The sequence below is a fragment of the Amblyomma americanum genome, chromosome 10 (assembly GCF_052857255.1).
Source record: "Amblyomma americanum isolate KBUSLIRL-KWMA chromosome 10, ASM5285725v1, whole genome shotgun sequence".
In the NCBI taxonomy this organism is placed as follows: Eukaryota; Metazoa; Arthropoda; class Arachnida; order Ixodida; family Ixodidae; genus Amblyomma; species Amblyomma americanum.
This window is the reverse complement of record NC_135506.1, coordinates 72,328,473-72,346,034: the sequence shown is the minus strand read 5'-3', so window position 1 is coordinate 72,346,034 and position 17,562 is coordinate 72,328,473. Positions and strand designations below refer to the sequence as shown.

General features: G+C 44.4%; 1 protein-coding gene across 1 annotated transcript in view; it reads right to left on the bottom strand.

Annotated features, from left to right (window-relative positions):
• The window catches only part of LOC144108412 (neprilysin-1-like), a 31,171-nt gene extending 13,958 nt beyond the window's left edge, over positions 1-17,213 (bottom strand). The window contains exons 1-6 of the mRNA XM_077641654.1: positions 16,809-17,213; positions 13,825-13,962; positions 11,324-11,503; positions 8,636-8,807; positions 5,578-5,676; positions 2,123-2,407 (exon numbers count right to left, since the gene is read on the bottom strand). Of these exons, the coding sequence (XP_077497780.1) occupies positions 2,123-2,407; positions 5,578-5,676; positions 8,636-8,807; positions 11,324-11,503; positions 13,825-13,962; positions 16,809-17,213 (1,279 nt within the window). The remainder of the gene's footprint in view (positions 1-2,122; positions 2,408-5,577; positions 5,677-8,635; positions 8,808-11,323; positions 11,504-13,824; positions 13,963-16,808) is intronic.
• Positions 17,214-17,562: the final 349 nt, after the last annotated feature.

Here is a 17,562-nt window from a genome sequence, read left to right as displayed (position 1 = left end):
TTATTTCTTGTATGCGTACAAGTATACGTGTGAGTGACACAAATCACGAAGAAACAACATAATTAATCAAAATACAAGCGACAAGGTATAGAAGCATACAATAAAAAACAACGTAGTATATAATGACAACTGTGCACGTCATAGTCATAAGCAAAAACAAGAAAGTTTAAAGAAGCAACTGCATTTCAATTCTACTTATTGAGAGTGCTACCTAAAATAGAATCGCGAACAAACATTATAAGATCTTAATAATCTTTTGTGATTAACTCAAACTGTGAAACAATCCCGGATAATAAATTTGTTGTTGTTAATGATGAGCTAAGTTTATTCCATTCTCTGATCACGCGAGGAAAAAATGAGTACCTGAATGTGTCGTTAGAGAAAAAATACACAGTTAGCGTATGCTCGTGTTGATGCCGTGTTTTTCTAGCTTGCGAATAATAAATGTACTGGGTGGTATCTATTTTATACTGACGATGCAGAATTTGAAAAAGTAACTAAAGTCGAGCTTGTTTTGCTCTCGTCAATAGTGTGTTAAGGCCTGAACAAGCTAAGAGACGCGAGGGTGAGTCAGTAGGACGGTATTTGCTGTGAATGAACCTTACGGCTTTTCTTTGTACGCCTTCAAGTTTAGCTATGCTAGTTGCTGTGTAAGGAAACCAAACTGTGTTAGCGTATTCTAAAATAGGTCTCACAAATGTTTTGTACGCCAGAAGCTTAATATTCATTGGAGCGAGCTTTAGGCGTCTTTTAGATAAAATAGCTTACTCAGTGCAGTAGTTGTAATATTAGTTATGTGTGTTTCCCATTTGAGGTTAGATGTAAATGTCATGCCTAAGTATTTATGTTGATCGACCTTCGAAAGAGGCATGTTATGAACTGTATAGGTGAAGTGAGATGGCTGTTTTTTCTTGTTATTGTCACTAATACTGATTTATTTACATTAATTGACATTTGCCACTCGGAGCACCACTCGGCTAGCGTGTTAAGAGAACCAGAAAGAGCAAGATGGTCGTCATGGCTGTTAATTTCTTTATATATCACACAGTCATCAGCAAATAGTTTAATTTTTCACCCTATATTATTGGTTATATTATTAATAAATATAACAAATAGCAGTGGCCCAAGAACTGAGCCTTGTGGTACTCCAGATATGACAGGTACAATATCAGATGGCGTATGATCGAACAAAACAAGCCGAGAGCGGTTTGTTAAAAAATCTGTAATCCAAGCGGAAGCTTGTCCCTTCCCAATAGCTTGTTCCAGTCTTGCGATGAGCTTGGCGTGACTTACGCAATCAAAGGCTTTAGAAAAATCAAATAATATCATGTCAGTTTCAGAACGATTATTAACAATTATTTGATAAGGTTAAAATTAACCGGCGAACTTTTGCACCGGCAAGAAACTTCTTGAGCCCTAAATTGAAAGCTTGTATGAAGTATGCATGTACTCTGGCACCACTGTACGCTTCGCCATTAGCATGTTCATAACCGCAAGTCACTAACTTGAGCTCCGTACTGTGTGACAATTCGTTGTTATCCTCTGTGTTGCATGCTTCCTTTCTAGAATAGAAAAAAACGGTCACATTAAAGCTCTTTATAAGAAATTCAGCCCTGAATAGTTGGTTCAAAACCTACACATTTCCCGAAGAAGCTTATTAAATACCTAGCAGTCCGAAAATTAGTACGTCATTAGTTATATTGCGTTATATGCATCTGAAGCCAATTTTTCTTGCGTATCATTTTTTCCAGAGGTAAGCAGGCAGCTTTATTTTCCTCTGTCGTATAACAGAGCACTTGAATCCCCCAGCTTCTAAATCTCCGTAAAGTTATGAAAACCTTAGTCCTCAAATTTCAAGCGCTTTTGACCTGCATAGCGAAGCTGCAGGCCTCTACAATACGAGTGAGAAGCAAACCCAGCTGCCTGGTTACCTTTGGCAAAGATCGTACGCACTAGCCGACCGAAAAATATACTTCACACTCATTTCGACATCATTCGCCACCTTTTAAGCGCTTCATTCAATAGTGTTGCCACCTCGTGCAGTGAAGACGACCACCTTAGCAGTCCATTCCGTTACAAAGAGCGGGAAATAGAGCTTCCAGGAAACGCCGCGGCGACTCACGAGGTCTCAGGTAGTGGCTGGCCATAGCGAACTGCATCACCTCCTGGACGTGGTCGTAGCACACCTCCTGCTTGTCCTTCCCGCCGACCAGCTTCACAGGCTGCACGTATTCGCTCAGGGCATCGAAGAGGCGCCAAGCTAGTGTGGTAGTGAATCCCCAGTCCCCCCAGTCGGAGGCCTCTAGGAGTTCCTTGAGTGCATTGAGCAGCTCCTTCTGGACGTGGATAAAGGCGCCGCCCCCGTACATGCCCTTGGTGTAGTTGGATACCATGTGGGCCCATTTCTCTGCAAACACGAATAGGAGCGGAGGTTAATATATTAACGCGAAATCCCAGGCTATATTCAGCGGGGTCGTGTCACTAAAGCGTGCCACCAAAACGTGTCCGCAGCGATTGTGATGTTCTCACAAAAGGTAACAACGAATGGATCTGATCGATAGAGGACGATGTGAGGATTATGCGCAAGAAATTGTTGTAAATAGGGTGATTAGTTATATGAAACCAACAATGTCAAAAGACGTCGAAATAACGCGGACGTCGATATAGTGAGTGGACGGGTAAACAGCCGTGGACAGCGGAATAGTGGAAAAATAGGCGAAGAAGTGAAAATAAAGTTTGAAATGGATTGAAATGTGTTCGATTTGTGATAATAATTGAACAAAAAGTTTGATTGGCATGGAATAATTATTTAATTAGAAACAAAATCCTATGAGCGGTTGAATAGTCTCGACGGGTATATATTGAATGGACAGGAAAGCAACCACGGAGCCAAATTTGAAAGGCGAGGAGTGCCGAGGAGTTGTCAACGCTTTCGCTTTCCTCCAATGCGGGAAGCCGCAGTGATTTCTGATTTTTATTTATTTTTGATGTACACGTACTGTAGGCACTGTTAAAGCTATTGCAGGAGTGATGCTATAAATTCATACAAAAACGGCAAGGTAAAACACACAAAACAAGCTTAATCTAACATGGTCGACTGGAGTTCTCGGGACCGAACCCGACCGCGACGGCTGCGTTTTTATGGAGGCAAAAAGCGAAGGCGCCCGTGTGCTGTGCGATGTCAGTACACGTTAAAGATCCCCAGGTCGTGTAAATTATTCGGGACCTATGTATTCCTTTCTTCTTTCACTGCCTCCTTTATCCCTTCCCTTACGGTGCAGTTCAGGTGTACGCCGATATATGACAATTCCTTTCCCCCAGAACAATTATTAATAATTAATTAATTAATATGGTCGCATATACCGGGTGTTACAGGGAAGAATTTAAGTAGTTTCGAAAAAAGGATGCAGAGCCAAAAATATGGCTTTGCGGCATGGTATTGATAGGGTTGGTGGACGCCAGAAAACCGATAAATTATCTAAATAACTTATTAACCATTAGAGCTAGGCATCTAGTTGCAATTATTGACTTGTAGCCGGTCACTAGTAACCACCCTATCAGTTTTTGGAATTACTAAAACGGGATTACTCTCCGCTGTGGCTCAATAGAATTGACTTTTTGGACTAGTTACGTGCACTGGAGGGTGTTTTTTTGCCTGCATGCTTTCGAAAGCGCATGTATCCTCGCGCGATTTCGAGCTACAATGGTGAGGGTAATCGCAATTTCGATATTCTGAAAACTGATTTGGCGGGTGGACCCGCCGCGGTGGCTCAGTGTTTAGGGCGCTCGGCTACTGATTCAATGTTCCCGGGTTCGAACCCTACCGCGGCGGATGCGTTTCGATGGAGGCGAAACGCTAAGAAGCCCGTGTGCTGTGCGATGTCAGTGCACGTTAAAGATCCGCAGGTGGTCGAAATTATTCCGCAGCCCTCCACTACGGCACCTCTTTCTTCCTTTCTTCTTTCACTCCCTCCTTTATCCCTTGTCTTACTGCGCGGTTCAGGTGTCCTCCGATATATGAGACAGATACTGCGCCATTTCCTTTCCCCAAAAAACAATTTCATTTTTTTACTAATGGTAGGCTACAAATCTCTAATTGCAACTAGACGCCTATCTCTAATAGTTAAAAAAGTTAATTACTGGAAATTAGTTAACCATCTTACTAGTTAAGATAACTCACCGGTTTACTGGCGACCGCCAGCCCTGGCAATACCATTCCGCAAAAGCCATATTATTGCCTCAAGAATGCTTTTATTTTAAAGTTACTTAGTCTTCCTTGTAACACCCTGTATAGCACGAACAGTGTAATAGAAACGCTGTAACTAATAAATTGAAACAATACGCAATGAACAAAACACATAACACATCGTGTTGCAATATTAGATTTTAAGAATTAGTTCATTGGAAGAGACAACGTTATGCCAGAAATTAACTTCTAATGTTGAATTATCCGAGGAAAAAAACTGAAGTTACCTGTACGAGCGAAGTATGGCTCAACATTAAGGCTATGATGACTTCTAGTTGATCGAGGAGTATTGGGGTAAAATAGACATCAGGTGTAACATGACAACGTGAATTGGCAATGCAGTGCAGGAACTTCTGTTCCTGCATCTCCGTGTCACGGCCACCAGAAGCTTTCAAGCTATAGCTGAGACAGAAGAGCAGCTGGGAGCTCTGCTCCCGCACAGTTCTAGCTTAATTCGCTCGTTGCCTTTTGGAACCATGGGCTGTTCCTGACAGGGGCGATAAAGATATGCTGAATGGTTCCAGTGCCTGTCTCTGTTAGCAACCTGAGGGACAAAATTACAAAATGAAAAATGTGGCAGGGGATCATTGGCTGACTTTGTGCAGACATAAGTTGTAATTATCGTATTGAAAGAAGGAGCTATTAGGCGATGGAAAAGTCTACTGGAGGGAAAATTGGAGAATGTAGAATAAGCAAGCTGAGTACGTATCCTCCAGCGCGTGCTACGTGAAGCTCCCTGGGCGGAAGCCTCTATAAACCTAATTCCTATGAAGGACACAATAACTAGCAATAAATGCGGGGAGCCCGTACAGCAGTGATACTGAGGGTGGCAATTTATCTTCACTATCTTGCATAAAAGTAAAATGTTGCAGGGCAATCAACTTAACTTCCTCCAATTTTAATTTACATAAGCAGACTCTAAAAGTGTTGCTAGATACGCAAGGACCTTTTTCATACGAACAAGCATAAATTTTAGGCCATCACCACGTGCAAGCCATTTCGCATTCAGCGCTGACTCATGTGACTGTGAACAAGGGGCTTCCACCCGGGTAGCGCTCGTGGCTTCAGATGCACGGTGCAGCTAAGCATTGGGTTCAAATAACCTGTCCTGCAAAGTGTATACCTAAGCACACGCACGCCCAGTTGCAATGACACCTACATCCATGCGAAAACCGATTATTTCCGGGAAAGAAGGAAACATATTTATAGGTCTACGCATGGGGACAATTCATGTGCCTTAACCGGCACAGATAAACGTATCCTTTGCAACGAGGGAGACAGCGGCAGCTTCAATCACATATCTTTTCTCCGTTAGGTGATCGTATACTCACCTGGCATGATTTTTGGCGCCGTCTGTTTTCCCATATCTTCGACAACTCGAATGACGAACACTGTATTCGGCTTCACGTGCTTGTTTATAGCGGTGACCACTGTGCAAACCAAAGAGGCAAAATCAGTTATACATTTAACCACGCACTAAAATCCTTAAGAATGACTACCGCGGTACTTTGAAAGACTTCTGGCTTTCGCGCCGGATTTTCTTACTTATCGAATGCAATAAAACCCTACCCTTTCAAAGTACTGCGGTTGTTTGAACTACCACCTCGCTGTCTTCAAGAATGTCTGCCCTGATAATTAAATACATGCAAGAAATTTTAGTGTGAATATATCATGATGCACGACGCTTTGCTGGCTGCGCGCATTATTAGAAAAACAGAGAACTCCCGGCAAGCTTTTCGCATCGGTGGTGAAATGTGTCGTAGAGCGGACGGAAGATTGGATGAGAAATATACCATTGCGGTCATTAGAACTTTAATACCCGTCACACGGGCAGCGCAAAGGATTTGGGGAATCAGATCCTTATGTTCAAAGGAACTTGTTGCGCAGCTCATAAGGGTTGCGAGGGTTGTGCCTTGGCTGCTAACGGTCTTGGAGGCAAAGGCGTCTGTGCGATACGTTTTAAGCCCAGAGGAGCGGCCATGCGTGAACCTGTGATCGCAGCGCCATTCAGACCAGGAAACTAAACGAAAAGGAGCGAATATCCAAGCAGCTAACAATGCTTGAAACACCCTTATGAATACAAAAATTGTGTTCGATTTTCCTTTTTTGAGGAGGGTTTATAATTTATGCTGACATCTCCAGAGTGTAAAAATGCACCAGCAAGTCCGAGTGCCCATGGTGGCTTAGCAATAAACAAAACCAGGTAGAGGTGATTAGAGAATTTGTTGGAAGTTCATTTACGGAGGAAGTAAGACGAAGTAAATTTTCAAGCTGCACTAATAAATAAAATTCTATACTTTAACTTTAAAACTCTCATTGAAAATACCTTATGCACAGCAGCGAGTGATAAAGCTTAACGACAGTTTCCCCTTTGGGCTGTTTCTGTTTCTTGACGTTTGCTCCTTTGATGAAAACAGGAGTCTTTTTTTTTAGGAAAGCATATGGCGCAGTATCTGTCTCTATATCGGCGGACACAACACAAGCGTGTAGTGTTCCTTCTTTGTTGTGCGCTATGGAACCTCACATCAGAGTCATTGATAGAAATGCTTCTGTGGAGGAGTGCAATGTTACAGGGGTGTAAGACAGTTTACCGCGAATATTTTGATAACAGTGAATAAGAAGCACGCAGGTTTTAGAGATTTTTTATCTATCTACGAAATTCCAAAGCATGTTTAATTTTTGGCGCAAGAAATTCTTCCACACGTCTTGCACTTGATTTCCTGTCGGTTTTAGCCAACACCCATCAAAGAGTTTGCGACAGAGAAAGGCAGTTTGCTTAACAAAGGAAAAAGACAGGCGCGCACACACACACACGCACGGGTTTTCGCTCAAAGGGTCAGTAAGGCTTAGGCCTTAAAACATCAAAATATTGCATGAACGGTGTTTAATCGACCAATGTTTGCTCTCTGTACACATGCCTCTGAGTATGCCTAACATGTACTGACTTGTTGCGTTCATCGACATTTTCCGCTTATTACACCAAGCTGCAATGGTGTCCAGGCCATTCTACATGCCAGAAGGATCCATCACATTATTTAGAATCTTGTACACGAGGCAAATATCACTAAACACGTGCAAGTTTTATCAGTCATCTTTAGGAGCATCGATCATATCAGCAGCACATCGTCTGTCCAACCGCATTCACCACAGCAAGACTGTGTGCCCTCCCCCTGCAAGAACTGCATCTCATTTTCTATCTTTTTTTGTCAAATCATCTAGGGACTGCAACGATCTGCCGCCGGATGCCATACACCTTACCCACCCCACCAAATTCAAGAAAAAGACTGAGGCCATCATCTTGTTGTCTGTCATGCCCATCCCTCATGCAATGCTCCATATCCGGGTCTTTGAGGTAATAAATAAATAAATAAAATAAATGAAATGATGAACTGAGGCCGGATGCAATGTCAAAACTGTATACAGCAAAAAACAGTGCAGCCAACGAATACCAGAAAGCCACTGCTTAGGTGACTAACAGCTGCAAAATATAAAATACTCTTTTCTTTACTTGCTCTTGTACAACTAAATTCATTCTGGAGTGTGAAATATTCTGAAATATTGTTTTCTTTACTCGCTCTTGCACGACTAAATGCATATTCGATTGTGAAACTAACTTCGTTTCTTTGCTTGGTAGCATGCCAAAGGGGTATTATCGAGGTTGGAGTCACCGCAATCGGAGGTATCAGTTATGTTCACTGAGTCACAAAAGGAAACATCGCCGTGGTTCTTATGAAATGCTGAAAAAGCGTTTCAGACGACGACATAATTTCATGTTTCATTTGCATCGCAGTCAAGAGGACAGCATTCGGCACTGCACCGCTTTATTTTCTTCAGTTTTGCAGTAGGAAAGATGACAGCCGTAGTCGGTGGGCTTTCACTAGGTCATTACCATGACCTAGTCATAACCATGACCCAGAGGAAAAAGTAACTTTTGCACTTGATTAGTAAGTATTAGAGATCACAAGTCTCATATAACTGTTTACCGCTTTTAACGCCTAAGCATGGTTTTGTTAGCTTGGTAATATTAAGATCCTGGCTGTTCCGGCAATTGTTTTAACGTGGTACCCTCCGCATTCATGCATCGTCTGAATTTATCCAATAAAAATTTACTTGTGATTTCAAAGCTGTGCTCTGTGTTCGGTTCTTTGTGTGTTTAGTTTTTTCTAGCGGCTTACTGAACAAACTCCGTCAAGCTACCATCCTAGCTTTTTTTCTCTGCCTCCCTCCTCCCTGTAATGAAAAATAAATGCATTATTATTATTATTACAATTATTATAATTTATCGTGAAAGATGCGTTCTGCAATCGCTCCTCCACGAAACTCGGATGCTGTATGACATGTCGGGAAGCGGGACGTTCAGTGGAAAGGAAAGTGGGAATGTACGCTTACGTGCATCGTCGAAAGTGCGTAATTTCGTAGCGAAGTCGGCACGGTTCTGCGCGTCGTAGCCAGGGTACAGGCGCAGCTGGTCGGAGAAGTATTCACTCAGTTTGTCGGGCGACTGTTTCTTCAATTCTTCCCTTTTCTTGTGCCACGCTTCCTGGAAGTCGCTGATCTTGAACTACACTCAGGATAAGAAGCAGAATAAAAAAAAACTCTGGCTACTTGTTCCTTCGCCTTATCCACCAGAGATCTAAAGCTATATCCATTAAAAAAAGTACAGCCAGTATAATTATTATAGACTGTATTCCTATAGATATTTATTTTTGTGTAGTCATATTCTATAGACTGCCTATGGGCAAACATCCACTGAAAGTGTATGGCCATAATTCCATAGATTGTCTTTATATTGTCTATAGGATTTGTATTGCATACTTAGACTATTATGTACCATTTATGCATAGACACTCAATAAACTTTATAGACAGAAGTGAACCGAAAGTCTATAGATTGTCAAAAGAAATATTTGAAAGGGATCTTAGGTAGCTGCATTCGAAGAATCTATGTCGTATTCGTTCTTGGTCATTGTATGCAGAGTACGTTGTCGTACGTACACATACAGGCTGTCTGCGGGAACACAAGAAGAATATTAAAAAAAAAACAGGCCAGTTGAAATAAGATGATCGTTGCGTAGCTTTTGTGGCAATGGTGGACGCATACGTTATAAAATGAATAGGATCTGTTAATTAGTACGGGAATTACAAATTATCCTGCTTATATTTTCAGCTACAGCAGCTCGATATATGGTCGTATAAAATTGTAGTTCACGCAACATGAGGTATGCCGGGTCGCCGCCGCGCAACATGCCTTCACGCGACCACCTCGTTGAGTTTGCTCCTCGCTCTCCACTGCGGTCCACTCTCGGTTACGTCAGTGACAGCGAGGCACGCCACTGGAGCTGGGAAAGTGCGCTTAAGAGCAGCGCTCTAAAATTGGAGAGCATCTTATGTGAAACCCCCGGCACGGCGACAGACAGCTCGCGTGCGGTGCGGAACAGTGTCAGATCGTGGATGCCTCAGAGGTTTTACCGTCTTCCCTTTTGTTTATGATTGTGAAATACGGGTGTGTTCTGATAACGGTAATCGAGTTCCGATTAGAATTTTTGTTAAGAGTGTTAGCTCTTACTACTCGCAGTCGAACGCTTATTGTCCGTCCGAGATTTCAAGATGGCAGCCGCTCATGCGATCAGATTGCTGGAGCACCGTGTAAAATGTGACCCGGTTGATTTGCTGTCTCGTTGTATCTTGTGCATTCTTCTCTGCGTCCCTCGTCGTTTTGCGTGGTTGCAATATGCACTCCCCTGTCGTCTTTGAAGTTAACGCTGTTACTAAACTATTTCTTTTTTCATTCGCTCAGGATGGGGATATGCAAGCCGAAACTGCTTCCATTCCTGTTCTTCTGGGCACTTTGGTCATTTCAGCAAGTACAATGACCCATGAGCGCACATGAAGCTGTGAAAGGTACTAAGGCTTTCACAGGCACTGCATTTTCATTGGTGCTTCTGAATAAAATAAAAATGTTAACTTCGAGGCATATTTAGACATCCTTGACGGAAGAAACAGTATTAGAGTCAGGTCTACAAGCAGACATCAGCATACCATCATGATTGAACAAGGAAACCAGCGCAAAGACGAAGACACAGGAACAAGGAACACAGGACACCGCTGGACTATCGACTGTATTTATTTGAGAAACGATCACATTTATACCCTTCAGTTATCAAGCAAGCTTGCGCACACATGACAGATTAACAAGACAAGGTAAATAGCAGCATCACGTACAACCGCGTGAGTTCATATCATATATTTGCGCTGGTTTCCTTGTTCAATCATATACCGACTCGCCCAGCTCTCCACTCTACTATATCATCATGAGTTACTACGATAGCTGTAGTAGTCTCATATTGCCAAAACAGTTGCTCCCGCGATGAAGTTCAGGCTACAGCTAAGGAGGGAGGGGAAGAATAAAAAATACAGGGAAAATTTAGGCCCCGCCTTAAGTGTATGACGCGATAGCGTTAATATAATAATTTCCGTATTTGGCCGCGAAGTCTAAACGGTCGCCAAAGCCGACACCACACAATTTTTTTTGACAGGGGACTCTAACGCTCTCCCTTTTAAGGGAGGGCTATAGCACCCAACAGAGATCTGAGAGAGAGAGAGAGAAGATTACGAGGACCGCAGCGGCCGGAAAGAGGAGTGAGCTACTAGTGCGCCGGTGCGCTAGTCGACTCATGCGAGCAGATTGGCTTTACAAGCGTGAGATGCGTAGCGTGTAAGTGAAGAGGAAAGGGAAAGCGACGAGCGGTGCAACTGCGCCTCAAGCGGAGTGAAGTACTACCTCTCTGTTCGACTGCGTCATTAATATACACATTTGCATCATAATAAATTCATGCAGTTCGATCAGAACTTTACTGTACACCAGTTCAAGTATTCGTCGCAGACGATTGCATGCGTCTGCTCTCCTTGATGTGCGGAAATTTGTTAAGAAACTCTCGCAGTGGGAACTGAGCGATCTAAGCAGAGTGGACCCGAAAGACGCTCCAGTAGACTGCTCTTCTTTGTCTGCACGGCACTTGGCGGGGTGCTCCACAGGCAGGCGCATAGGACTGAATGAAGACCATGGCTACAAGCCCACCTTCATGGCCCGTTTTCTTTCGTGGAAGGTGCCGTCGAAGAACCAGAAGTCAAAGACTGGGGCAACGCCGATGTCGATCGCCAGGCGCACCATCATGTCCACAGGGTCGACCAACGGAACGGTATCCAAATTGAGCAGGTCCAGGTTCAGCGAAACCATCCACGACTTCAAATCTTCAAGCTGCGAACGTTCGGAATGTGTGATGGTTAGCCCGGAAGTCAGCAGCTTGACAGTAAATACTTGGAAGCACTGACCACTCACAGTATACCTAAGAGCCTCGTGTTGTACATTGCTAATTGCTCCTGCTGATAGTTCGCCTTACTACACACGTTTAGCATAGAACGCAGCGGCACCGCTACCTCGTGGCGCGCTCCCACAGCGCATGCGCAGAATGTCCCAGCGTGACAGCTGTGTCCGCAAATGGCCGGCTTCTGGCGGCATCTGGCGCTTTCAGGGCATTTATGCATGAGTACTGACTGCGCGCTTACACATGTTGTTAGCGATAGGGGTGTGCTACATGCTATGCTAAATGTATGTGCTTAGATCAGCCCTGATCCTGTAGTTATCCGATGCCTGCAGATGTGTCTTAAAAGAGCGGCAATGACAGCAGCGGCAGGCAGCACGTCAGTAGTGGGAAGAAAATTTGCCGCAGTGTTAGCCCTCAAAGGTTCATACTTTGTATTTTACAAATAAGCGGATAATTTAAGTATTAGTGGAGGCGCTTAAAGAAAATACGTTCAACCAATGCGAAATATATTTCAATTAAATTCTAATTCTGCTCAAATCTTAATCAAATTCAATTATATTTGTATTCAAATTCTTTTTAAAACTCTTCCAGGAGCCAGAAAGATCAGCCCAGAGGAAACATTTCTTTTTGCTTAAATCGCAACCATTAAATCAAGCGGAAGCGAAGCCATGTAGGACATTTTTAGTGTCCACATTTCAGGACAGAGCTCCTCAAAGCTGCTACATTAACGTAAACACTGAAACATTTTCTTGCCGTTTATAAATGATCGTTAGACATGAATAAACGTATAGATGTCAGAATATATGTATGCTTCAGAGAATTGTTCTTTTGCTCATTACTTGAGAAATAGATAAAAAAGAGTCATTCTATGATAACAGACTGAAGAAAATTCTGTATTGCAGCACCGAACGTGGCTCTTGGAGGACCAGCCTTCGCGCCTACACTATTGTGCATCATGCGTGTTGCTTCCAGCATAGCCGTTGCTGAATGTCCGACTGCATCGAAGTGAGTCTGTACTGATTCGAGCACAAGTGGAAAGAGATAGTGAAAGCGGCTTGCGGCCAGTTTTACACATGGTTCTTTTTACAAAGGGAATAATTGATTTTTAGATCGTTATATACTCAATTTAAGCCACATACGTGAGGAAAAAACTATCTTCACGCTCTACCATGAGCTCATTGATGTTTTGTAGCCTTGGATCGGAGCCATCAGATCTGAACAGACTCGTGGTGTTAGGATACGGGTTTCTCGTTTGCATGCACACCTTGAGTAGTGCTGCCAACTTTGTATTTTTCTCAGTCAAGGGATTTAAAAATCAAATTTATGATTCTTTCTTTCAAAAACCCCAGCGAAATTTTCGTAACGACAGAGAACAAATGTTCCGACCACCACAGACAAGAATAAAAAATGGTTGCAAAACTGAAAAAGGAGAGACTGAAAGAAGAACGGAAGAAAGGTGCCGTAGTGAAGGACTCCGGAATGATTTAGACCACCTAGGAATTTTTAACAAGCACTAACATTGCACATCACACGGGCGCCTTTTGCGTTTCGCGTCCATTTATAGGCGACCTGCACGATCGGGTTCGAACCCACGTCATTGGCAGGGAGCGACAAACCTACGAAGAATAGTGCCAAATTCCAGGTGCCGCCTGCCAGGTCGGCAGATGGCAGGTTGCCACCACAGACCGACCGAAAGGGAGCCTTACCAGAGCGCGGGCAGAGCAACCTGGATCGCACTAGCCCCAGTGGTGGCTTAGAGTAGCATGTCAGGCCAACAACCAGGTAGACCTCTCCTGTTTATAAAGTCTCTCTCGCAGCCACCTGCTGGAGCAGTGGCGCATTCCCGCGGTCTGCTCTTAAAGGCGAAGCTTCAGCGTCCCGCGGTTTCTAGTTTTTTTCATCAGCATCCAAATTCCCGCCTCTTAGTCGAGTGCTACATCCCCGCATTTTTGGCATTTAATCCATCTTCTATGGAAGCGAAACGCAAAGCTTCCTTTGTGATGCTGATGTCAGTGCGCGTTAAAGAACCCCAGGTGGTCGATTGGACGGCTGAAAAGAGCAGAACAGGCGAGTGGTCTGAAGTTGCCGGCAGTCTTTTCTGGGAAAGAGGTCCTCCAAGGAAAAACCGGATTATCTTTTACTTTGTTCTATGAAGAAGCGCCTCGCCTAAATACCCCTGCTCATTACCGCCCATTGCGAGACGCCGAATATATCCGCCAAGGTCTGCGACCTTCTTATATTTTCCGCGACTAACCTTATCGCTGGATGACTCAGCCATCAAAAGGCAGACCTGGAAGAGTCCCGCAGCTTTGTGCCAGGCAGTTTGGCCGTTGGCCGGCACAACTTCAGCGGCGAGGGCAGCCATTGTGGCGCTTCGTAGGTCATTCTCGGCCTGCGTACATGGATAACAAAAGTGAAACTTTCAAGTGAGCTCCATTTTGAAATCTTTTAGATGTGCAGGTTTACAAGCTAAGTACCAAGATGGCAAAATAAGGAGACTGTCAGCAATGAATAACCTTTTAAAGATCCTTTTTCCTAAAAATGAGGACGTTAGTGACGTACGTAGAGTGTTGTCTTTGAAGGACGTATACGCGTTTACGTGCTGAATGTGTCGGAAGTTTTCTTATGCAAAAGTCATACATGAATCATGTATCGTAGGAGTATGTAAGCTCCTTGTGAGGGTCAACACAAAATAACGAGGATGGTGGGGAACCTCCTAAAAAAAGCAATCTATCTTGTGGTTGAGAGCAGGCGTAAGCTTGAAATGCATGGCCGGAAAGGTTTTGCACATTCTAGGAGAGCTCATAGTTGGTGGCAGCCACACCCGTGTATGCCAGAGTGACAGGGGCTTTCAACTGCTGAGCAGGGCCTCCGTCTGTTCTTTGAGCTTCGAAGCGTCAATTCTCTCTCACTTCTCTTGCGGTTTGAAGAGGCCCCGCCATCAGCCGTCTCTCTTAGCAGATAGTGTGCTCGGTTTCCTCTGCAACTTCTGGGGTATTAGGTGTCGCCGCGTACAGCAGCGTCAGCGTTTTGTTATGGACAGTGCGCTCAGCGTCCCTCGCTGCTTTCCCGGTTTTGCGTGCCTCAGTACTCACCTCGTCTTCTTTGGCTTTACCGGCGTGTTTGGCCGCCTTCTCACTTTCATGTGCGGCTCTGTAAAGCGGTGATTGTCGACACAGTCGAGTCTATCCTTTGGATAAACCGACTCAATTACACGGCCATGCTGGGAACGATTATAGCCCCGAGCATTTGAAAGCGCGGAACGAACGGATGGAGGATGACGAGGAAGACAGTTTGCAACAAATAGCGCGAGAGGCTTCGAGTGAGAATAGAATGCAGAGCGCTAAACTGCAGACTGCTGTAAGGCATCGGAAATATGAAGCAGCAATGTTTGCGCTAGATTGGTTCAAGCCCCGATTTTAAATCGATCGTAGCAATCTCTATGATAAGCTTGGAAGTGCTTGGATAATGACAGCTTTACGTTCGGTTTCTGTTTCGGCAAGCTTTTATGAACACTTTGGCCTCAATATCAGGAAAATGAGGGCTAAAAGCACTTCACGGTTGAAAATAAATTCGGTTCAGAAGATTTTAAGTGTACGATTTCTGAATGGCGAAAGGCCCAGAAGAAGTGACTCGGTCACCCAGGCAAGCGGCGCCGTTCCCTTTGCGCCTGGCGCACGTATCCTACAGATAACACTGATTTTACCAACTAGACTAGCCAACACATTTCCCTTTCAAAGCACCAACACCAATCTACGTATGTATCAAGCAGTTCAACCAATTAAATTGGGGATCGATCGGAAATATGTCGACGAAATTATTTTTGTGGCCAGAAAAGGAACCCTGGTCCGTTGGTCTTCGACCCATAGTTGACGAACTGTAATGCAGTCTGTTGGGTAAGCATTGTAAACCCGGAAATGATGTACGCCAGAATAAGTGTTTTTAGTAAACTGCGTAAGCTCCTTCTGGTTCACGTGTAGTTTTTGCCTGTAGGTGAGTAACTCTTTGTAGTCCAGCAGTAATCCTCCTGTATCTCAACACACCTTGGAAGTGCACTGAGTTGACTGTTAAACCTGACTCAATTTTAAGCAGTGCGGAGAAATTGCGGACATGCGTTGACGAGTACTGCGCGCTCTGGGGCCCAGCCGTGACGGAAGGTAGCGGCTTTTGGGTTGAAAAATATGTGAAATTACAATTGCTCCCCTAACCGTCCCCCATCCAGTCTTAATGTGCTAAATATGAGACCGCCGTTAACCAATGACACCGCATTTAGTATGTCTGAAATATGACAGAGGCCTTTCACATACTTTCATTTTGCAGCCAGTAGTCTGCAGTGTAGCCATTATCACTACCAGCCTAACTACGCCCCCTGAAGGGCTAATGCCTCTCCCATGTCTCTCCAATTAACCCTGTCCTGTGCCAGCTGCGGCAACCTTATCCCCCGCAAACTTTTTAATCTCATCCGCCCACCTAGCTTTTTGCCGCTCCCCGTTACGCTTGCCTTCTCTCGGAAGTGTAGCCATACTAGATTCTAAAGGCCTCACTCGTTTAGTTGACGTTTTCGCTTTCTTCGAAGGAAGTGCATGCATGCAGATGTGCAACGTTTTATCTGGAACGATTCTGAGGCCGTAGAGAGCCGCGTTCTTCCTGGTTTTCAGCCGGAATCTGACCCGCAGAGGCGGATTTCGATCTCGCTTGAAACCGAATGCCCACGTGTAGACGTGCCGTTATCCTAATTTATCATCGAACATTGCCGCGAAGGGGGATTTCTATTGCTCTATATGCCACAGTGGTGCGTTATTACTAGGAAAAACTGGGCAGCGAATTGAGAATTAGCTGAAGCTGCAGTATTGCTTTAATTAGCGGAGCAACTGGTCCACAAAATGCGCGCCAAGTTCTGGTGTAGCGACAGCTTTTTAGGTGAATCTCTGAGTAATTGCGAACAGTGTGCATGAAGTGCGACCTGCGTCTAGGCGACTGTTGCTTTCCAAACGAGGGGCTAAGTTTCACACATTAAGAAATCTTATTTGGCTGCTATAATGGCTAAAGCAAGAACACTAAGCAGCACGGTGAACAGATAATAGATGCAAAGGTAACCAACAAAGCCTAACAAAACGCCATCGAAAACAAGAGCAGGCATTGAGAAAGGAAAAAAATAGCAATGACAAACAGGTATAGCATGCACTGTTCCCCTGGACATAAAGTTAATTGCTTCAGGACAAGTAATTATAAAATCACCTGAACGTAACGGCCGTCCGGGTGACCCTGGTATTTGCCGCAGACATAGTCGTAAAGGTCATGACACGGATTAGCGGAGGAGTTCAGCTGGTTCACCAAATAATCGCTCTGGTTTTGACAGCTGGCTGTTGCACATGGGTTGAGGATCTGGGCGGAGGCTACCCCGACTCTTGAGCGCTTCAACCGCCTGGCCCTCGGCGGCATCCTCCTCTCTGTCTGGTTTGTCGTGGATGGACCTGCTAACGATGCAGCATACTTCGGGAACTCTGTGGTCAGCTCCTGACGAGCAAGTGGAAGCGGGACCTTCAAGCCACCGACACTGTGGGGATCCGCGAAGTGCCTAAGCTCGCCAAAGCCACCGACACCGCCTTTACTCCGAAGGCCGAAGTCGCTGTTTGTTGACATGACCTGCGCAGAAAAAACATTCAGAACAGAAATAAGCTTTGGGAAACATTTAGGCCAGCCCTGTCGCGGTCCTCTCAATGGGCAAGCCTGTAATTTAATAGGTTGGGAAGGAGTGCGCGCGAAAACTAAAAGAGAAACCGAAAGAAAAAGACACAAAACACTTCGCGCTTTCTTTTTCACATCATGCAGCACTAATGAGGCCGGCAGCATGCTCTCTTAAACTATACTTTAATAAATTCCTAAAGACTGCTAGCCTCAACCATTGTTGCGAGCACTTCTCCTGCGCTTGTTTTAAAAACCGCTGTTTAATGCCGCATTATAGTGCCCTTCTCAAATTTACTTAAAACAA